Genomic DNA, 24,338 nt, shown 5'->3' with positions numbered 1-24,338 from the left:
TTTGAGTAACTGATGCGCCCTTTTCTCTGCGAGACAAGCAGGACAAATATCAACCACACAAGTAAGGGACATCATTCGGTGCCTAGATGGATAGCTCTCTTACAGCTAAGAAAAAACAGGAAAGTCTTTCTGAACATGCCTGGATGTTCCTGTACAGCCACTGCCGTGCAAGTATCCAGAGTCTGTCCATTTTCTAATAGCGTAAAAGGATGTGTATTTGCTTTCTCTAAAACTAAAGCCATTTGTAATGATCGTTTTTCTCAGGGTTTATTTTTCTTTTTCTTTTTGGTAATTGTTTTTTTTTTCAACTTTTTTTTTTTTTTTTTTTAATTTTATTCAAGATTGAATTCCATTTAGCATCTTTCCTCTTCAAGACTGTGGATGACAAGCCAAAAGTTCAAAAGATGGCCTTGTTGCCCTTCTAAAATGATTCTCTCCGATCAGCGTGAGTGATTTTCCGGTGTCTCAGGCCTTCCCATGATGGTCCTAACCACATGGCCTGTGCACAGATCTTCAGAGCCATAAAGTGAAGAAGTAGTTACACCTTGACGGAGTATTTAAAATCTCCTCAGGCTTACAGCTCAGCAGTTACGGTGAAGCATTTTTCGGCATACAGGCTGTTGCCTAAATTGAAAGCGGAACAGTCCTCTCATGATCAGTGCCTTGAGTCCAAAAGGTTTTAGTGCAGAAAAGGCAGTGAAGTAAAGTCTAGCACATATGCTAAACCAATGGTCTCTTCCTTGGCACAGAGACTATCCCCCTCCAGTGCAGTCTTGGAGCCAAAAACTTACTGGAACCATCGACAAGCAAAACCATGGCACCATCTGCACAGAGACATCAGTGCAGAGAATCCTTTTCAGCACAGAAAAATCAAAACTGGACCAAAGGTTTCCAATCCCGATTTTGGTTCCTGAATCAGACAGTTCTTCTATTGTTCTTCCTACAGCTAATTCCATGGTTAAAAAGATGTGGATTTAATTCATAAAATATTTATTTTACTGATATACCAGCTCTTCTTCCCTCAGCACAGATGTCTCCCGTTTAAGAGTCATTGATGCATAAAAGGGAAAGTCATGCTACTACTTCTTTTCAAGCTAGAGAAAACATCACAGCCTAAGTCTCATGGCTCACCCTCATCTAGGGAGAAGACAGTGTAGAATGGATCTCCTTTAATAATCTGATTCACATGAAGACTCTGACTCTGCTTATTTCTCCATGGTTCCATTTGAATAGTAAAGACTCGACTGGTCTTCACAGCCTCTTAGGAGTACATCTCCTCCAAAGGAGGAATGGATCCAATTGGCTAGTCCTACTCCAAATTGAGAACATCTTCTGTTTGAAATAGTAGGACATTCTGGTTGAAAATTTCCTGGCGGAAGAAGACTGCTGCATATTCAAGATTGTGATGGCAGTATCAGATTTGGATGGTAGAATCTGTCGTCGTCCTGATTGGTAATACCTTGGGCTTCTCCATATTCTTCAACATCCTCCTATGATTCTCGGTTTAAAAGAAGGCATGAATTAACCTGGGGTGACATTGAGAGCCCTGACATATCTACAGCTTCCAGAGCTCAGTAAAGATATTACTGAGGATGTGCAGGAATTTCCATGTGCGTACACTGCCTCATGAGTCCCTCAGTCTGTCTTCATCTGAACTACTGGAAGGACATGTTCTAATCTCTCTTAGAATTTGTTTCTACATTTTGAGGCGTTGTGCTCCTATCTGCCTCATTGCTTTATAATTTTCTACCTCAGCAGCCCGTCAAACATAACTTTTTCTATTTTTTTTTAAGGACTTAAACATGAAATCATAGGAGGATGTTGAAGAACATGGAGAAGCCCAAGGTATTACCAATCAGGACGACGACAGATTCTACCATCCAAATCTGATACTGCCATCACAATCTTGAATCTTGAACATGCAGCAGTCTTCTTCCACCAGGAAATTTTCAACCAGAATGTCCTACTATTTCAAACAGAAGATGTTCTTGATTTGGAGTAGGACTAGCCAATTGGATCCATTCCTCTGTAGCCTGAGGGATTTGTTTCAGTATCTATTCTGCCTCTCATCTTCAGGTCTTAGCATTTGTTCATTCAAAGATTATCTCAGCAGCAGCGTAGCATATCACCAACATGTAAAAGGAGCTCTGATCTCTTTCTGCCCATTGGTATCAAAATTCCTGAAAGGACTCGGGCATTCCAACCTCTAGACAGTAAACCTCTAGTGCTTTTTTACGTCCGTGTAGTCCTAGCTCAACTCTTGAAACCTCCTTTCAAACTCTTGAATCTATGGTCTTAAAGTTTCTCACCTGGAAAGTGTTTCTCATGGCCATGTCCTACAGGCTCTTGTTTCATGTTCACTATACCTTCATTTTATTTTTTTTTTCATATTAAGGTGGTTCTACAGACTCACCCCAAGGTTTTTCCGAAAGTTGTATCTGCGTTTCACATTTAATCAAGTTCTTGTGCTACCTACATTCTTTTCAAGGCCATACATGTACACAGATGAATGGGCTCTTCACTCCTTGGATTATAAAAGCCCTGGCATATTATCTAAAGGGGACCCAAGCTCACAATCAAGTTTTTCAACTGTCTGTGACCTTTAATCCTATTAGATTGGAAAGGGCTGTTGCCAAATGAACTCTGTCAAATTGGCTAGCGGACTGTATTTTGCCCTGTTACGCACCGGCTGGTCTACAGACTGTGTCAAGGCTCATCAAGTGAGAGTCATGGCCACTTCTATTGAAGAAATTTGCTAAGCTGCTACCTGATCATCTCTCAAACCTGCACACCACACTACTGTCTGGGCAACATGTCCCAAGAAGACTAACTTTGGACAAGCAGCTCTGCACAGCCTGTTCATCCAGTATTGAAATCTCCACTTGGTGTGGCTGGGTTGTCTTTAAGTAATTGCTCTGCTATATAAACCTCAGTGTGGGACTCCCCACACGTTATGGCTAATTCATGCCGCCTTGTCAACAGAGAAAGCAAGCTTGCTTACCTGCAATGGGGTTCTCTGTAAACAGCATGATGAATTAGCCTTACTTAATACCGGCCCACCTCCTTGGAGATTTGGCTACCTTGCCAAAACTTAAGCTGTGGGAAGAAACTGAGGGCCCATGAGACAATACACATGCAGGAAATCCCACACATGCTTAGTAAAATCTTTATTTAAAAACTGTATAAAACTTCCATATGAATTTCTCTGAGCACTGGGAGCTTATCTTTGGTTTATTAACGTTTATTGATACTCCCAAGCAAGTTGTAGCAGTACCAATACATAGACTGCAACAGGAACTTCAGACAAGGATGTGGCAGGCATCTTACTTCCAGTCTCAAAAAAAAACTGGATATCATGTATGAGGATCAGTCTTGTTGTGGCCAACCAATTAGTAATGACAGAATCGGCTTTAAAAATAGGCAAAAAAATCTAATACTCCTCCAGGGAAAGACCCTGCCTTATTGGGTAAAACAGCAAAAGAGGTTTTTCAATCAGCAATGTTAAGGTCTAGAAAAGTTGTGAATCAATTACATATGGGTCTGTGTTCGCATTCTTTCTTACAGAAACTGCAGGATATGACTCAAAACATTTCCAAAAGATTTCGAGCAACATTTCATATCAGTTGTCCAAGCAGATGAAGAGTGTAATATGCACCTCATCAGATCAACCTATGAGGCTTATGACATGTCAGCAACAGCCATCTGAGTCATAGAATTAGCTTAGCTTCGAGCTTCAAGGCTCCATGAAGATGTAGATGATAAATTTGCTATGTTCCTGTACAGGACATAATCTCTTTTGGAGAAAAAAGTGAAAGACCTTAAGGATCATTATGCTATGGTAGCAGTGACAGAACAAATATCTACAGGAGGCAGTACTTCTATTCAAGGCGAAGATATCATATTTATCCTTTTTAATGCCAATGTCCTCCGCAGCAGTTCAGGCAGCATATCAGAGGGCAAACCAAATCTTTGCAGCTTTCTCAAACTACATGAAACAAGTATTTTTTAATATAACATCCAAAAGAATTTCTAGTTAGCCTTAGACCAAACTGCTGGCTGCATCAGGCCTCCATAGCATTTTTTACTGGCCCACCAAATACTTCCCTGTCTGTGGCCAAATTGGCCTTTGGAGTAAGATTTAATTTTTTTTTAAACTATGCAGCAAGGTGGAAGAAACGGGCAGTGCTGGTTGGTCCTCCAAGCCTTGCCAGCAGAAGAGAAGTTCTGAGTGGTGAACAATGGTGGGATGTGTATGAGAGGAGGGAAAGAGGGGGAGTGAGAGGAGTGGAGGGGTGTAACAGGAAAGTTGGGAGAGGGAATGAGAGGAAGGAAAAGGAGTGAGGGGATGGCGAGAAGATGAGCAAGAGTATATGGGGTTGAGTGTGAGAGAATATACCACAAACATATCAACCTGCCATTCAACCCCCACCCCCCCAAAAAAAAAAACACACTCTCATGCAAACACTCACACTCCTAGGGGACAGAGGTAGGTAGAGTTTCCAGGAGTGTGGCAGAGTTACCAACTCCCTAGTTATATTTTTTCTGACGCCCTATCTGTCACACCTTTTGTAGGAACCATGCCACCTGCTTCCCCTCTTCCGCAGTATTTCAAATCATTGAAAGGGCCAGACTCCATGGGAACACCTGCCACGGCACTCCCTTTATCCTCACTCATCAGGACACCATCACCACCACCACCACCAATGCTCTCAATAATTTGAAATGTCACATGTGACTCTTTTGGAACTCTTTATCTAAAGACAGTTTTCCAATAGAGAGAGACTACTTCATTCCTTCATGGTCTTTTGATAATAGATTCTTGGATATTAAAGATCATAAAGCAAGGATACTATTTAAATTTCAAATCCCTCCTCCCATACAGTTCTCCAAGGAGTACACTCTAATAGCAGATGAAATCAAACTTCTGCAACAAGAGCTATCAACCCAATTCTCATTCAGTGCAGTAGGGCCTATCCCAGTCCAGGAAAAGAGCATAGGTTTTTAATTCAAGTACTTTAATTTAAAAAACACATGCGGTTTTCATCCTATTCTAGATCTGAGGAATCTCAATAATTATCTGAAAAAGGAAAAGCTCAAGATGAATTTCTAAAGTATCATCCTCCCTCAATTGAAGATCAACAACTTGCTATTTTCCCTAAATCAAAGTTGCATACATGCACATTCCAATTCACAAAAGTTACAAAACATTTCTGTGTGTTACCATACAGAATGATGATTATCAATATTGAGCTCTGCCTTTCGGTCCCTAATTAGCTCCAGGGGTATTCACGATGTGCCTTGCAGTGGTTGCTGTATAATGTATTTGTATTTCCCTACCTAGGTGACTATCTCGTATCAAGCCAAACCCTTCTACAAGCTCATTGTTCCAGTCTTCGTACGATGAGAACCCTTCATGAATTTGACAAAATCCAGCATAAAACCCTCTTCTATGATAGACTTTATTGGCACCCATCTCAAGACAACACAAGGGAAAACCTTTCTTCCTCTACACAGAGCTACAGTCTTGATGAACAAAATCCCAACCCTCTGCAAACAAAGAAAAGTTACAGCTGTTGTTTTTATGCAGATGTTGGGTCACATGGCTGCAACAGCCCAGGTCTCTCCTTTCATACACCTTGGCATGAGACCAGCTCAGTGGTAACTAAAAATTCCAGTGGAACAAGCATTTTCAGCCACTATCTCAGTGTGCAAATATCCACCCCTCTCATCCATTCTCTCACATGGCTATTAAGTCTTTCACCAAACACAGATGCTTCCAAACAGGGTTGAGGAGCTCATTTCAAATACTTGTGTTCTCAAGGAATCTGGTTGACAAAAGAAAAATTCCTTTATATGAACCATCTAGATTTGAGAGCCATATTTAATGCTCTCAAGTATTTAATTCCTTATTAAAGAACAAGATAATCTTAATCTAGACAGACAACCAAGTAGTCGTGTAATATCAGTAAACAGGGAGGAACAGGTGCTTTGCTTTTGTCAGGAAATCTTCAAGATGTTGAAATAGGCCATTTCCTAATGAATACTACTTCAAGCTGACCCAGAGAGAGAAAACAAGTAGCACATGGATAAAGACACCGGTACTGCCACACGAATGGTCATTAGGACAATAGAATAACCCAAGAACTGATCCAGCTCAGGGATGCATTGATCATAGATGATATGTATGCAATGCTATTAAGCTACAAAATGTTCACATACTTCAGTAGAGAAAAGGATGGCAGAAGACGTTTTCTCAGTTCCATGGAACCAAGGACTGCTCTATGCATTTCCACCCAGCTGAATTGGGCAAAGTTCTCGTAGCTTCTAGAAAATGCTCAGCGAGAAGATCTTTATAATTTCAAATGGAAAAGGTTCACTGTCTGAAGCATTGCTCTACAATAAGATCAATTTATGTGTTGTTCCCGCAATACTTGTTAAAACCTTTGTCAGGATTGAAGAATAACCGGCAGAGTTCAGCTCTGTGCTATAGCATGAAAATTTCAAAGGCCTTTCTTCTCCCATCCCTGAGATCTCCTTTCTCTCATCTCCCACATCCATATCTGAGATTCCTCCCACCCCACCCGTAAAATTCCCAGAACAACAAAAATTTTACAGACTCAAAGCAAGTTTGGAAAATTACTTTATTTTTAATAAGCAAAATGATTCAAATGTATGTAAATGTGTCATAGAGATGTTGCAGAATTTATTGCTGAGCTGCCACAAGAAATTGGAGGCTGTTCACCTTAGTAAGCAAAAATATAAATTAACAAAATCTAGACTTAAATATACAACAAAAATACATAAACTTTAGGCAATTTCAAGACCAAAATGAGAAAATAGATTATATAAACAGTTATATAAGCATATACAAATACTGCAAGCAGCATTAATCAAATTGTAATAATCACCATCACAATACCAAATATAGGCAAATCAGAGCTCCGTTAAAAACAAACTCCCACAGAGGGCAAATGGTAATAAAAACGACTGACTCTTAAACTGGAATACCCTCCCTCTTTGTATTCGAATTGAGAAAAATTATTTTAAATTTTAAAAAGGTTTAAAAACATGGCTATATAAGCAGGCACATACATGCCGATTCAGTAAAGTCCGCGGGAGAGCGCACAGGCCACTCTGTGCACGCGATACAGTATTTAAATGAGGCCCGGTGGTAGAAATGGGCGTCCCTAGCGCCTCCTTTTCGCCCGGAGCAGCAGCTGTCAGCGGGTTTGACAGCCGACGCTCAATTTTGCCGGCGTCTGTTCTCGAGCCCGCTGACAGCCACGGGCTCGGAAACCGGACGCCGGCAAAATTGAGCGTCCACTTTTCAACCCGACAGCTGCCGGCCGACTTAAATTTTTTTTTTTTTTACTTTTTTTTTTACTCTTCGAGACCTCTGACTTAATGTCGCCATGATATTAAGTCGGAGGGTGCACAGAAAAGCAGGTTTTACTGCTTTTCTGTGCACTTTCCCGGTGCCCGAAGAAATTAGCGCCTACCTTTGGGTAAGCGCTAATTTCTGAAAGTAAACGTGCAGCTTGGCTGCACATTTTACTTACTGAATCGCGCAGGAATACCTAATAGCGCCCTCAACATGCATTTGCATGTTGAGGGCGCTATTAGGTTTGGCGGGTTGATATGTTTGTGGTATATTCCGCCCCTTACTGTATAAGGGGTAAGGGAAAACGCGCGTCCAATGGTACTGTATCGGCCCGATAGTGAAGAGTAGGCATTGTTGTTCATTCACACCTTTATAATTTTTATTTATTTTATCCGTGTGTATTGATGATTTTTATTTGTTTTAGTTTTTCTATATTTTTATATGTAGTTGTATTGTAAACCACTCCGATGGTTTTATAAATAGAAATAGAAGTGCAATATATCAAATGAATAAATAATTTATAATAATCCCTTTGTCCAAATGCCATCACAAGTAGTCAGCTAGGGCTATTAGAACTGCCTCAGTAATGTGCCCAAATCTGAAGCCAGACTGTCAAGGATCCAGTCGATTCTGTACATTTAAAAATGTTAATTGATTGGCAGCTGTACTGTTCATAGCCTTACTCAGATAAGATAAATTGTAAATTGGTCTACAATTTGTCATTACTGAATAAACCAAAGAGGTACTGAACAGACAACAGACACTTTGAGATAAATGAGCATAGCACACTCACATATTAACGATTAATTTCATAGTCATAGATGCTAAACAAAGGCTTTTAGCAAACTTTGCAGCAAAAGGATGCAATGAACATTAACTAGGATTTAAATTCTGAAAACTCTTAGTAAACTCAAAAGAAGAAATCCATCCTGAAACTGCCCCACCTCACATCTTAACCCTCTGCACATTCTCACCAAGGAAATTAACTTGTTCCTCCCAGACCCTTGCAGAGTGCACTGACCTTTCCCAAAAAAAAAAAATGTTTACAAATTTGTAGTAATTGAAAGGAAAGGACTTGTCTTTCACCAGATTTAGGGTAGGATATGCCATTAGCTTGTTAACTAGATTAAAAAGTTGTTTTAGGTGATTAGTAGAACTGGCAAACTGAGTGGGGGGGGAAATCCTTTTCACCAACTCAAGTGCACGCAGATTAACACCGTCTATTTTAGGGCAGAAAATGTGATCAAATACCCAGCACAATGGGCATGGACTCCTCTGTCTCCCACTGCCTCAGGTACCTGCATAGATTGTAAACTGATTGGTAGAGAACTCATTGTGCCTACATGTAATTTTTTATAAAGTGCCTGTCATTAGCCATATCCATTGTTCTAGATATTGATCAGATTTTCTATCCTGATGTAGATAGTGCTACATTGTGTGTTAGTGATCTTACTCTGGAGCCAGTAGCCTGCACAGATCACTTTCTGTTAAGCTTCTCTCTTTGGTGTCAACCAATAGAAAATCTCATGAGAAAATCACATTATAATACCATATCTGCTTTATTGCGATGATATAATAAAGGCCATTGTGAGTTCTGTTGGCTTTTGTGGCAGAGAGGATAGACGAGTTGAGAATTGTAGTAAATGTCTAATGCTGTTCTTTGTATTCTGCAGTATTAGCCTGAAGTAATTTATTTTTCCAGGCATTATACGAGTTGGTTAAGTGCAATTTTGACATAGAAGAAGCACTAAGAAGATTAAGATTTAATGTAAAAGCTGCTAGAGGTGAGCACAAAGTTATTGAAAGTCTTCATTGCTGCTTGTGATTTGCATTCAGACACACTTTTAGAATTGGCATCTAACATTGTTGCTGACAAACATCATATCTGATATACTCTTATGCTTTATATTGTAGATTTTTAAAAAGTAACTGTACAGTGAAAGTATACATGTTCAAATTGGTTTCTCATGATGTATGGCCATATCCAGAGTGGGGAATGTTTAGGAAAGTATTCTTTGGATGAATAACATTCTAAAGTAGTATTTTGTGGTCTTTTGTGCTCAGTAATAGCAGTTGCATTTTTCTTGATTAGATTTACTTGATTAGTTTCTGATTCTGTGTTGCAGAAAATTGATTTGTTTGTCCCCTTTTATTAAACTCGTGTTACTGTTTTAAGCTGTGGCTGCTGTCTTATCTTTATTTTAGAGGAGCTGTCTGTTTGGACGGAAGAAGAATGTAGGAATTTTGAACAAGGACTCAAGGCTTATGGGAAGGATTTTCATTTGATTCAGGCTAACAAGGTAAGATGTAAAAGGAATGTAGTTGAAGATATGCCTAATTGTGTAATTATTCATCGTAATATTTTTCACTATATAAGTATTTTTACCAAAACACGGGTTCAAAACTTGTATTGGAGAAGAATACTGTTTTGTATGTGCTGCCATGCAGGAGATAGGGATTTGATATTAGAGTCTGGTTGGTGCTCATCAGGACAGTTGCAGAGGATGCTGGGGAATAGAATGCCTCAGAGTAACACAGGGTGAAAAAAGATGGCAAACAAATATAACACTTAGGATTCTGTTCCTTTTCTCAATGCTAGCTTTACAATTCCAGATAGGATTTTAAACAAATTAATACAATTATATGGAATGGAAAGCACCCTAAAGTGCCATGCATTTGACATTTCTAAAAGCCAAGGGTACTCTCGTCTTGCCAAGTCTTTAAAAATATTGGGCAGCTTGGGTATGAGGAGCTATCTGGTTATCCTCTAATCCACACCAGCACTGGATAAAAATTAGAAACCATTCTACGATTCCAAATGGTTTAGGGTTGTCATTTTTTTCCCTTGGAGACCAGATTAAGGATAGGATACATTCTCACCCTCTGATAAACCCAGTGTGGGAAAATGTTACAAGACTCATTTTCTATGTATGCTTCTTCCCTTTCTCTTATGTTATAATTCTTTGTTTGAATCTGGGTTAGAAAATCCAAAAAGATGTAACTGGTTGATTGAAACTGGCCTGACTAAAGCTCTTGATTTTACCTAAGATTTTCATTTCTAGATAAACTCTCAATAATAGATTTGGAACTTTTCATATCACAATTTTTAACGCTTTCAGGTAGAACATTTTCTTCAGTCCAATAAAGATGATTTTTTTCAAACCAATAAATGAGTTTGAACTAATATTTCAAAAGGTGGAGGGAGGAGCCAAGATAGTAGCATGAATATGCCATTAATTCTGCTGTCCTGCAAGATTATGCCTTATTAGCTTGTTACTTTATTCAAATGCCTTTGAAAAGGAAGGGGAGGGTCAGAGTTTTCCCCTCCGATGCCTTGACTCTCCCTGGGCAGCATTCCATTTCAGAATTCATGGCTCCTGCAGCCAGAGGGGCTGTGGATTCCCCAGAGGCAATCTTGGTGGAGGAGTGCTGTGGTCGCTCAAGGAAGAGATGTTGCTTGGCCCCTCAGTCATCTGCAGCCAGCATTTTGAAGTCCCTCCATTGCGATGACTTATGTTATCATAAGGGCATCCGTATCGAAGGGACTTGCTGTTAGGGAAGATTCTGAGACGTTGACACTGCTTGCGGGAGAGGGTCTTGAATCAGTGTTTTCCAGCTTTGCTCAGTCGTTGAAGATCCATCTGGTGGGTGCTGTTGAGGCACCCACTCCTACATCAGTGGGAGCTGTCCTGTCTGTGGTGGAACTGGATGCTGTTCAGACCTTCGTTCTGCCGATTAAATCAGCAGTAGTTATACTTGAGGCCATATGGAACTCGATGGCCAATTTTGTGGTTTCTTTTGCAGCCTGCTCTGCCAAGGTAAATATTTCCTCTAGAATGGAAGCTCTATCCAAAGATACCTTTAGATAATATCAGGTTTATTCAGGGAAGGTCAATGTTCTGGAAGCTGGTGTTAAACAGCTACAATCTGTTAATGCTGCCATTATTAAGGAACAGCAAAGTTTGTCAAAAATAACTTAAGACATTTAAATCTAAGGCTCTTAAACTACCCTCGGCTTGCTGTTAAGCAATCCCGTGTGACATTAAGAAAATAGAAATTCTGCACGTTCCCTCAGAAAAGGTTTCTGCATTTAATAAATTATATTTTTCCCTATTCTACTAGAATTATTGAAAGGGCAACATTATTGGTTTCTTTTATATATGAACAAGATCTTAGTTACATAATGCAATGTTACTTAAAAAATTTGATTGTCCCTTTCCCTGATCTGATAGTCAGGGTTTTTCCAAGAAAAAAGAAAAGGCTTTCTGGCCCTTTGTCAGGAAGCCAAGGCTCTTGGAGCCACCTCCTTATTGCGGTATCCATGCAAATGTATTGTGAAGTATAGGGCAGACTGCTTTATATTTTTTCTTCCAGAACAACTTTGTACTTTTTTTTTAGACTCTAGACCAGAGCTTTCCAAACTGTGTGTCGGGACACGTTAGTGTGTCGCCTGCAGTGTGCAGGTGTGTCGCGCAAGCCCGGTCAACTCTGATGCGAGTTTGGGCTTTTTTTTTCTAGAGATTCACTTTTTTTTTCAGTTTATAGGTTGCTTATTGGGTGATTTTTGCTGTCAATCGCGTTTTTTTGGGGGGCTTGGTGGGTGGAACGAGCCCAGCCATCCTTGCATTGGCTGCTGCTGCCGATGAGGCCTGGCCATGAGGAGTACTGACTGCAAGCAGCAGTGTCTGGTGATCATGGAAGGGAGTGAAGCACTTAACTGGCAACAATCAAAAAGACGAGGTACATGAGTGTGGGGGCCAGACATGTGCTGGGGGGAGAGAGATGAGTGAGTGGGGGGCAAACGTGCTGGGGGGACAGACATGTGCTTGAGGGGAAGAGATATGAGTGTGTGGGGGCCAGACATGTGCTGGGGGGAGGAGAGAGATGAGTGTGTGGGGGACAGACAATTTGTTTTATTATTGTTTCTCATAAATTATAACAATAACATGAATCTTGGAATATATATTTTTAATATAAATTTAAGGTTTTCATGAGATAGGTTGTGTCGTGAAACATTTTATTTATGTATATATTTAAGGAAACATACATAAATTGTCGAAATATGTTTTGTTCGTTTAACCTTTAACCTCTGGTTTACTAGTAGACTGAATTACCGTGTCGTGAAATTATGTTTGTCTAAAAAGTGTGTCACCAACATGAAAAGTTTGGAAAGCTCTGCTCTAGACAGTCTATTAGTCCCCCATTCAACCAGTCAAAGCAAGTGTAGACTTCATTTTTTTATTAACTGCAGGATTATTTCATGCTAATTGCTGTTTCTATTGTGATAATTTATTTGGTTTCTTTTATTATCGTTCCCCCACCTTTCTTTTTGTGGTCTAATAATAGAGATTTGTTTTTTCTTTTTTTGGGATAATTCTATATTGTCTCTTTGAGGTGGTTATGTATTTTGTTACTTTTGTTGATCTTAGTAAGTTGCTGTGCAAAGGTGACTCTTTGTATATAAAAATTTGAATACATGTAATAAATGCACTAGTACTCCTTCAGGACTTAATCAGCTTGGCACGGATCCCTTGCTGCATCCTTGGGGAATTCCCTCTCCCTAAGCCCTGATTCACTTTAAAATTCTGGGGCAGCAGCAGCAGGTTCACTGGAAGCTTCTCTGAGGCTTCAATCTGTCCAGATTGATTCTTCAGTACTGGGGGATCCTGCTTAGATGGAATCTCCTGAACATTCTGGGAATATTCATGAAGCCCAGGGGACTTTGACCTCTGGAGTAGCTTCATCAACTACAGTTCTGGAGAGACCAGCACAAATTACATTAGAGGTACTCTGGATTGCCATTAAGGAGTTAAAACAGTCTTTGGTGTCTAAACTTGATAATCTTAATTCTGTGGTTGGCCAAGTTCAAATTCAAGTTGCTGAACATGAGCAGACAGTAAAGAGTCATATTACTCGTATTTCTTCTCTTGAGGGGCAGTATGAGTCTCTTGCTAAATGTGATTTAACCTTTATTAAAGGTCAGGAATTAATACAACGTAGATTAGAGGCTCTTGAGAATAACTTGAGGAAATTAAATCTGAGAATAATTTTCCTAAATCTATTAGCGTTTCTCCTATTGAAATGCTTAGGAAATTTTACGTTGAAGACCTTAAGTTTTCTCAGAATGCTGTTCTTCCTAATACCAAGGCCTTTTATTTACCTTTTAGACAGGGAGCAATTCCTGATGATCACTCTCTCTTACAACCTAATCTATTAGGGAACTTAACTTTGTTACAAGAGTCTCAGGCAGAAATTCAGGGCACAGCTACTTTGCTTGTAGTATTTGCAATGGAACTTGACTGTATATGGACTATAAAAAATGTTTTTCCGAGCTGAAAATAAGAATTTTCTTGGCCAACACCTGGCATTATTTCCGGATGTTGCTAAGTCAATGAAAGGCCTTTTTGGCCAAAAAGCATCGTTTCGTTTACAATTTCCTTGTAAATGTGTTCTAAAATTAGGTGTAAAACATATTTTCTTTGATCCTGACCAGTTGGAAGGTTTTATTCAAAATCATGAAAGACTCTTGCCTGTTCTCCATTAATGGATCATTTTCATTGTGTTCATAAATACTGCGAGATACATATGATTATAGTGCTTCTCTTTTTCTCGTATCAATTTCCTGTCATTTAAGGTCCCCGCTAATTTGGTCTTATGTGGATAATAATAGAAACATAGAAATGACGGCAGAAGAAGACCAAAAGGCCCATCCAGTCTGCCCAGCAAGCTACGCAGTTTATCCATTTTTTTTTTTTAATCTTCCCCCCCACCCCTTTTATTCTCCCCCTCCCCCGTCACTATTGGCTTCCAGCACCCTCCGGCCCCAATTCCCTTCCACCCCTCCACCAATGCAGAGAGCAGTGCCGTATTCGCATCCCAATGAACATCCAGCTCAATCAGGGGTAGCAACTGCCGCAATAAACGGCCACACCCCTGCCCCATACTCTTACCCACCTCTGTTTTGCTTGTTTGTTTTTTGTTTTTTTGTTTTTGTTTTTTTGTTTTTTTGGAGATGGCAGCCCTCCAACCTTCCGCTCCGTGAAGGTGGAACACAAACCACTGGCATCCCGCTCCGTGAATGCCTCTGTGGCTACTGCCGCTCCGTGCAGTATTTTGCTGCCTGAAGGTGGAACAACTACTCGCCACTGGCATCCCGCTCCGTGAATGCCTCTGTGGCTACTGCCGTTCCGTGCAGTGTTTTACCACTGTATGTGTTTGTTTCCTCGGGTATTTCTGATTGCTTTATTGTATCCGCAAACTTATATAATGGTCTTTTGTGACTTGTATAATTTTGAAAATTTAAAAATAAAAGGTTAAAAAAAAAAAACACAGGCGCAAAGAGCTTATTTCAGAGCTTAATTTGTAGGCAGTTAATAGAGCAATAAGAGTAAATTCCTTTTCCAAAGGTAATGGAAATCGGAGATACACATTTCAATTTGATTCACAATGGCCATAATATGGAAAAGCAAACATAAAATATCTATGTACATAACACATTTAGATACGAAACATAAAATTTTATACCAATCCTGTTTGACCTCAGTTTTTTTTTTTAAATAAATGTAGACAAACCTGTCAAACAGTTATTGGAGAGGCTGGGTATTTAGGAGAACATTCATGCATATTTAGTATACTTATTGACTGCTTCCTCAGACTGTCCAAAGTAATTTACATAATCAAACTGACATTTTAACAAAAATCACACAACACAATAACAAAGCAAGTTAAAAATAGCCCAGCTTGGACACCAACAGCATCACCACCATTCTAAGCAAAAATACCTTTTCTTGATTTTCCCAACCTTATCCTCTTCCAGATTTCCTACCAGCCCTGGATCTCCTCCAAATAACCAGAAACCAGACTCATATCACACCAGGTTCTTATACAACAGCTGCATCAACACTAATCTATAACATTCCTGCTCAGTGTATGGTGGCAGTCAAAAAAAGCAAATAGAATATTAGGAATGATCTGGAAAGGAATGGTGAAAAAATGAAAATATCATATTGACTCTGTATCGATCATGATACAACTGCACCTTGAGTATTGTGTGTAGATCTGGTTGTCCCATCTCAAAAAAAAACAAACCATAATGGAACTAGAAAAGGTACAGACAACGACAAAAATGATAACGTGGATGGAGTTGGGGTTCTTTAGCTAGGAAAAGACAGCAGAGGGAGGGACATGGTACAAGTTTTATAAAATCATAAGTGGAGGTAAATAAAGGATGGTTATTTACTCTTTCAAATAATACAGCGAGCATATCATGAAAGTAACAACCAGCAAATTTAAAACAAATTGTAGAAAGTAGTATTTTACTCAATGTACTGTCAAGCTGTAGAATCTGTTGCCAGAGGACCCAGGTGAAATCTAAATGTGATCCTGAGTTCTTTGCGATCCCATGTCAAGGCAGTGGTAAAAACAACTTTGGATGTCATTCAACTGTAAGTCCCTACTAAGCCCACATGACTTTCGGACTGTGTAATACAAGCTTTAATTCTTACCGGACTTGATTATTGTAACTCACTATACCTGATCCTACCAACCAATGTGCTGAGAGCTTTACAAATAGCCCAAAGTACTGCAGCCTGCATTATCTCAGGAGTTAGTATGTGGTATCATAACACATCAGTACTATATTCCCTTCATTGGCTTCCAATATAGTAGAGGATTAAGTAGGGAGGCCCGTAGTGGTATAGTGAAATTGAAAGGTGGTGTGTGGAGAATGATGAAACAATGGCAGAAAGATTAAACAAATACTCCAGTTCGGTGTTCACTAAAGAAGAGAGGAACCGTTGCTGTTTGATAAGACCGTGGATGGGAGTGGAGTAGATGCAACCCCATTTACAAAAGAGAATGTGTGGAAAGAACTAGGAAACCTGAAAGTGGACAAGGCCATGGAGCCATATGAGGTACATCCGGAATACTGAAAGAGCTCAGAGATGTGTTGGCGGGAAATTGAGTGGTGCCTGATTGGAGAAGAGTGGTGGTGGTCCCGCTTCACAAGAGTGGTAGCAGAGAAGAGGCTGGAAAATACAGGCTGGTTAGCCCTCCCTCAATGGTAGGAAAATTAATGAAGACACTGCTTGAAGGAAAGGATAGTGAACTTTTTACAGTCTGGTGGGTTGATGGACACAAGGCAGCATGGATTCACCAAACAAATCTGATTGACTTTTTTGATTGAATGACGAGAGAACTGGATCAAGGAAGAGTACACAATATGATTTACTTGGATTTCAGCAAAGCTTTCGATATGGTCCCACATAGGAGGCTTGTAAATAGAATGAAAAGCTTGGGTGTTGACACCAAGGTAGTGGAGTGGATTACTAACTGGTTGACTAACAGGAAACCCGCTCTGATGAGAAAATGGTATTAAGTGGAGTGCCTGAAGGATCAGTTTTGAGATCGGTTCTGTTCAATATCTTCGTGAGTGACATTGCAGAGGGATTAAAAGGAAAAATTTGCATTTTTGCAGATGGTACTAAGATTGGCAACAGAATGGACATGCCTGAAGGAGTAGAGAATGAAAAGTGATTTAAGAAAAATTGAAGAGCAGTCAAAGATTTGGCAGCTTCGATTCACTACCAAGAACTGCAGTCGTGCACCTGGGGTGCAGAAATCCAAAAGAGTTGTATGTGATGGGGGTTGAAAGACAATTATGCACGGACTAGGAGAAGGACCTTGGGGTGATTGTATCTGGCGATCTGATGGCAGCAAAGTAATGTGACAAGGAGGTAGCTAAAGCTAGAAAGATGCTGGGCTGCATAGAGAGAGAGATATAACTAGCAGGAAAAGGGAAGTGATAATGCCCTTGTGCAGATCCTTGGTGAGCCTTACCTGGAGCACTGTGTTTAGTTGTGGAGGCCTTATCTCAAGAAGGGTAGAGACAGGGTAGAAACTATTCAGAGGAATGCGACCAAAATGGTGTGTGATCTGTTTCAGAAGATTTACAAGGAGAGGCTGAAGGATCTAAATATGTATAACCTAGAGAAGAGGAGGGGAAGGGGAGATTTGATACAGACCTTCAGATATCTGACAGGTATCAATGATACACAAACATCAAACCTTTTCCACTGGAAAAGAGAGAGTAGAACCTAGGGGTCATGATTTGAAACTCCTCGGAAGAAGGAGGCTTTTAAGAAAACTAAAAAGTCATGGGATAGAAGGCGATGTCCTTTCGTGGATTGCAAACTGGTTAAAAGACAGGAAACAGAGAGTAGGATTAAATGGTTAGTTTTCTCAGTGGAAAAAGGTAAACAGTGGAGTACTTCAGGGATCTGTACTTATATCTGTGCTTTTCAGTATATTTATAAATGATCTGGAAAAGGATACGATGAGTAAGATGATCAAATTTTGCAGATGAGACAAAATTATTCAGAGTAGTTAAATCACATGCAGATTGTGATAAATTGCAGGAGGACCTTGTGAGATTGGAAGATTGGGTGTCCAAATGGCAGATAAAATTTAATGTAGACAAGTGCAAGGTGATGCATATGTGGAAAAATAACCCATACTGTAGTTACACAATGTCAGGTTCCATATTAGAAGCTAGCGCCCAGAAAAAAGATCTAGGTGTCATAGTGGATAATACATTGAAATCATCTGCTCAGTGTACTGCGGCGGTCATAAAAGCAAACAATGTTAGGAATTATTAGGAAGGGAATGGCAAATAAAATGGAGGATTCATAATGCCTTTGTATCATTCAGTGGTTAGACTGCACCTTGATTAATGTGTGCAGTTCTGATTGCCACATCTCAGAAAAAGATATAGTTGCACTGGAGAAAGTACAGAGAAGGGGGACTAAATTAAAGGACATGAAACCGCTCCCCTATGAGAAAAGGCTAAAGAGGTTAGGACTGTTCAGCTTGGAGAAGAAATGGCTGAGGGGGAATATGATAGATGTCTATAAATCATGAGAGGTCTAGAAAAGGGTAAATGTGAATCGATTATTTAGTCTTTTAGATAATAGAAGGACTAGGGGGCACTCCATGAAGTTAGCAAGTAGTGCATTTAAAACAAATCATAAAAAATTATTTTCCCTCAACACACAAATAAACTCTGGAATTTGTTGCCAGAGGATGTGGTTCAGTTAGTGTAGCTGGGTGGACAATTTCTACTCTCTACACCGCAGCCACAACACACCGCCCACGCATGGTCAACAGGTCTCCTATATGCCTACCCGTCACTTCCACTCATCAGCAAGACTCTCGTGAAGTTACGGCAGGACGGGGGCACAATGATCCTCATAGCCCCTCTGGCCTCGTCAGGCTTGGTTTCCCATCCTATTTGACCTCAGTCCAGCAACCAATCCGCCTGGACACAGATCCAACTCTGATAACGCAGAACAACGGACTGTTGCGTCATCCGAACCTTTACTCCCTATCTCTGACAGCTTGGATGTTGAAAGGTTAATACATTGTCAGGTTAAGGGATTGTAGTATCCCAGGTCCTCATAGCTTTATGAAAGCCTTCTATTAGGAGATCTTATTGTTCCAAATGGAAAAGATTCTCCTCATGGTGCACCACAAAAGAAATAGATCCCTTTTCCTGCCCCACAACAAGGTTCCTGGACTATCTCTGGCACCTCTCGGGGTCTGGCCTACAAACTTCCTCCATCCGAGTGCATGTCAGCGCCATAGCCGCTTACCACAAAGCTTTAGGTGATGCCCTGATCTCGGTGCAACCCCTGGTAGGGCGCTTTATGAGAGGCTTACTCCAGCTGAAGCCTCCACTGCATCCTCCGGTCCCGTCATGGGACCTCAATGTTGTTCTAGCGCGGCTCATGCGACCTCCGTTCGAGCCTCTACATTCCTGCAAGCTTCGACATCTCACTTGGAAAGTGATCTTTCTAGTCGCTATAATATCAGCTCGCAGAGTCAGTGAGCTACAGGTGCTGGTAACTTACCCAATGTATACCAAATTTCTTCACGATCGTATGGCACTCCACACTCACCCTAAATTCCTACCAAAGGTAGCTTCTGATTTCCACTTAAATCAGTCGATAATACTTCCCACCTTTTTTCCAAGACCTCACTCACAACCAGGTGAGTGGGCTCTGCATTCCTTGGACTGTAAACGTGCCCTTGCCTTTTATTTGGACCGCACTGCAGCCCATAGGAAGTCCACCCAACTGTTTGTCTCCTTCGATAAAACCAAATTGGGAGTTCCGGTTGGCAAGCAGACTCTGTCCACCTGGCTGGTGGACTGCATTTCATTCTGCTACCAACAAGCAGGCCTTCTGCTACAGGGACGCGTAAAAGCACATTCAGTAAGAGCCATGGCAATGTCAGTAGCACACCTCCGTTCTGTACCTCTTGCTGACATCTACAGAGCTGCCACAAGGAGCTCTTTCCACACCTTTGCAGCTCATTATTGTCTCGACAAGGCTGGCAGGCAGGATTCTATCTTCGGGCCAGTCTGTCCTGCGTAATTTGTTTCCAGTTTAATAACCCAACTTCCTTCCTGCGACCCACTGAGAAACTCAGGCTGCCCTCATACCCAAAACCACCCCAGTTGTTGTGCCTGTTGCACGCTGTTGGGTGTTTTGGTTCATTCTATTCGGGCATCCTGTAGCTCGCTGTTCACCCACATGTGAGGGCTACCATCCTGCTTGTCCTGGGAGAAAGCAGAGTTGTTTGCCTGTAACAGGTGTTCTCCCAGGACAGCAGGATGTTAGTCCTCACGAAACCTGCCTGCCACCCCGGGTTCGCTTATGTTTTATTATTCTATTTTTTGCTCATACTTTTGCTACAAACGAGACTGAAGAGGGACCCCTGCTAGGTGCAGGGTTGGTGGCATGCTGGGCATACTCAGTGTGCCAGTCAGAGTTCTAGAAACTTTGACAGAAGTGTTCCGTGATTGGGCTCCATCCTGATGATGTCACCCACATGTGAGGACTTACATCCTGCTGTCCTGGGAGAACACCTGTTACAAGTCAGCAACTTTGCTTTCTAATTTGTACACTCTTATTTTGTATTAGGTAAGGGACTGTATGTGCTCACAAGGTAATGTAGGAGGGTGGACTGTGTTCTAGGGCATCTGACAGCAACAAATTTTCTGGTGCATGACTAACTTCAGCTGTCACCCTACACCCCTGCTGACCTAGTCTATTACTTGACGACTACAAAGTCATCATTGAACTTCTTAGCCGTTCATATCCTTTGATCCCAATAGATTGGGATTGGCAGTTGCAAAAAGATCTGTCTAATTGGCTAGCAGACTGTAACACGCACTGTTAATGCACTAGTTGTTTTGTAGATCTTAGACTGTCAGCTCATCAAATGAAAGCCATAGTGACTTCAGTGACTCATCTGAGAGCCACTTCCATTGAAGACATTTGCAATGCTGCTTGCTTGGTTGTCCGTTCACAGCTTCGCATCCCACTATTGTCTTAACTGTATGTCTCAATGGGGTAGTAATGCTGGACCGGCAGTTTTGTGCAGCCTGTTCACCCACTAGTCCAATCTTCTCTGGTGGCATTGAATTGCTCATTTCAGTAGTTTGTCTTGCATTGCGGCCCTCTACTTGGTTCCTCCCCTCCCCCCCCAACTTGTCGACGGAAAAAGTTAATCTGCTTACCTGTAAATAGGGTTCTTCATAGATAGTATGATGAATTAGCCATACTTAATGTTTGCTCACCAACCCGGAGACTCTAATATCTCGCTAAAGTGTAATCTGTAGAAGAGACTGGGAGCTCACAAGGCAGCACATGCCTGAGGGGATTCCCAGGCATACACAGTATATTTACTGAGCTCTGAGAGTTGGGCCAGTATCTGTGCTGATGGATGATGTCGTCCATGCTTAATAGCCAATTCATCCTACTGTCTATGGAAAACCTGTTTATAGGTAAGCAAACATGTTCTTAACAACCAGATCGTTACCCATATATGGTGGGATTGCCCCCAAATCCAAAGTTTTTGAAAAGAGGTGGTAATACTAATTCATAAGGTAACAGGACTCGAGCTTCCAATGGAATTTGTGATGTTGCTTCTGAGTTGTAGTATTGCATCTAAAAAGTGCATTCTCAACAAGAAAAGTGTGGCAAGCTACTCGTTAGCTGCTAAATTAGTATTTGCCTCCAAATAGAAATATACTAGACCCCTCCCACACACCACATATTAGAATGGTATGTTTTCATATGTTATGTTTTATTGTATGTTTGCTGTGTTATGTAAAATCATTTATGTTTTTAAATTATTATAAGCCACATTAATCTTGTGTTTTGTGGGTAATCAAGGATAAATAAACTAAACTACACTAAAGTGTGGCACATTTTGGAAATAGAACATCTCTGCAATAGTTAAAGCTCTCTCTCCTTTTCATTCTGTTTGGGCACTCTTTATGGATTATGGTGGGCAACGTGCTTTCATCATAAATAATTTCTCATTTACGATGTACATTCACGCAGGATGTTCACCTGATATTGTGGTATGGCTATATTAAAGGCAAAGTTTGAAAGAAAAGTGGTGGTATGATAGAATCATAGAACTGAATGACAAGGCTTTCACTAAGAGCAATTAAAAAGTATCTACAGGAAATGTGTTTATAAATAGTTTGAATAAAATAAAACAAGCCTGGATCGGTTGTCAAACTCATTGGTGAGTAAGTAATACCTTCAGCTAACAAATATTTCTTTGACCTGCATTCTTTAGGTCAGAACAAGGTCTGTCGGAGAATGTGTGTCATTTTATTACATGTGGAAGAAATCGGAACGTTATGACTTCTTTGCTCAGCAAACTCGCTTTGGAAAAAAGAAGTACAACCTTCATCCTGGTGTAACGTAAGACCAGCTATTTCCCTGTGTACTGGGATCCGGAAAAAAAAGTGCTAGCATTTTTTATTGCTACTAGTGGTTTAGAGGCCAAAACCTCACATACCTTGGAGGTCCGAGGCCTTAGAAAAAAAATTGAGTGTGTGTGGCTGAGTTCAGATTTTTAAGAGTAAGATCAACAAATATGAAGTGGCTCGCCATGCATGCTGGGATTTGAAAGAGCAGTTGAAGGGAAAAAGGTGTGGAAAAACACCTAATACTTCATTTAACAAGAAAATAGTGTTATTAGTCACATGACCAATAAAGAATTATCACAGTACATTGTGAAACTGTACTAGTTTCTATTTGCAAGTAATCATCAACACTAGAAAACCTTTGCTCAAAAAAATCACAATCTAAAATTTTAAAACTTTTATAGAACTATTAGTTTGTCACAGCTCATGGCTCACTCAGCACAGTGGTGATGCAGTTGCATGTTGACAATGTGTGGTACATATGACATAATTTCTGGCACTGGAAGGAATTTTCACTGAAGCTCAAAGCTTTTAATTTGAACTTGGGTATAGCTTTGAGATTTCCCCTAACCCCCCCAACTCTTCTTTCCCAAAAAGACATTTAATATATTGTTGGAAATTTTGCAAAGAGCATATAAAAAAATACTAGTGGGAAGGAGTGCTGGAGAAGCCATTTCATATTCATATTTCCGAAGTATTTATGAACAAAACTTTGAGAAAATTCAAGCATTCTTGGGGAAAAATGGCATGTTAAGAGCAAGGGAGTAAGGTGACTGGAGATAGTTGTTTAGGCAGGGACAACTGAATAGATTAAACGAGACAAACCAATCTTATGTCAACATCTACTATTATATTTGTCCCACCCCTTCTTTTAAAAGTATCGATTAACAAACCTACTCTGAATAATTTTGTATCATCTGCAAATTTGATTACCTCACTTGTCTTATTCCTTTCCAGATCATTTATAAATATATTGAAAAGCACAGGTCCCAGTACAGATCCCTGAGGCACTCCATTGCTCACCCCCCTCCACTGAGAAAATTGTCCATTTAATCCTACTCTGTTTCCTGTCTTTTAACCAGTTTGTAATCCACGAAAGGACATCGCCACCTTTCCCATGACTTTTTACTTTTCCTAGAAGCCTCTGATGAGGAACTTGGTCAAATGCCTTCTGAAAATCCAAATATACTACATCTACCAGTTCACCTTTATCTACATGTTTATTAACCCCTTCAAAAAAGTGAAACAGATTTGTGAGGCAAGACTTGCCTTGGGTAAAGTCATGCTGACTTTGTTCCATTAAACCATGCCTTTCTATATGTTCTGTGATTTTGATCTTTAGAACATTTTCCAGGCTAACTGGTATGTAGTTTCCCGGATCGCCCCTGGAGCCCTTTTTAAATATTAGGGCTACATTAGCCATCCTCCAGTCATCAGGTACAATGGATGATTTTAATGATTAGGTTACAAATTTTTACTAATAAATCTGAAATTTCATTTTTTAGTTCCTTCAGAACCCTGGGGTGTATACCATCCGGTCCAGGTGACTTAGTACTCTTCTATTTGTCAATCAGGCCTACCACATCTTCTAAGTTTACCGTGATTTGGTTCAGTCCCTCTGAATCATTACCCATGAAAACCTTTTCCGGAAAGGGTATCTCCCCAACATCCTCTTCAGTAAACACCGAAGCAAAGAAGTCGTTTAATCTTTCCGAGATGGCCTTATCTTCTCTAAGTGCCCCTTTAACCTCTCCATCATCTAATGGTCCAACTGACTCCCTCGCAGGCTAGTAGTCAAAATGTGAAACTACCTTCAAGTGCATTACATACCTGCATGCTTTGTGGTCCAGGAAGGGACAAAATAGCTTAACCTTAACTGCATAAATGTTTTGCTTGCAGTGTACTGAATATAGTTGTCTGGCTAAGAGGCAAGCGCTGAACACAGCCAAACATTCAAACAGCGCCACTTAGCCAGGTGAGTTTGAACTTATCCAGCTAAGTGGCACTGAATATCAACCTCAGAATGTATGGTATTACATGAACACACAGACATAATAGGCATCTCAGAGACTTGGTGGAAAGAGGATCACCAACGGGACACTATAATTCCAGGGTACAAATTGTATCAAAGTGCTAGTGCAGAATGTTTTTGCTAAAATCCCGTGCCTGTGC

General features: G+C 40.5%; 1 protein-coding gene across 5 annotated transcripts in view; it reads left to right on the top strand.

The window, feature by feature from the left end:
- Positions 1-24,338, top strand: part of MIER1 (MIER1 transcriptional regulator) — a 106,396-nt gene that overhangs the window by 69,003 nt on the left and 13,055 nt on the right. For all 5 annotated transcript variants that reach the window (XM_029617571.1, XM_029617570.1, XM_029617573.1 and 2 more), the window contains exons 9-11: positions 9,084-9,165; positions 9,587-9,681; positions 22,034-22,161. In XM_029617571.1, the coding sequence (XP_029473431.1) occupies positions 9,084-9,165; positions 9,587-9,681; positions 22,034-22,161 (305 nt within the window). The remainder of the gene's footprint in view (positions 1-9,083; positions 9,166-9,586; positions 9,682-22,033; positions 22,162-24,338) is intronic.

The sequence above is a fragment of the Rhinatrema bivittatum genome, chromosome 10 (assembly GCF_901001135.1).
Source record: "Rhinatrema bivittatum chromosome 10, aRhiBiv1.1, whole genome shotgun sequence".
Lineage (NCBI taxonomy): Eukaryota > Metazoa > Chordata > Amphibia > Gymnophiona > Rhinatrematidae > Rhinatrema > Rhinatrema bivittatum.
The sequence above is the reverse complement of the archived record's forward strand: the minus strand, read 5'-3'. Positions and strand labels throughout refer to the sequence as shown.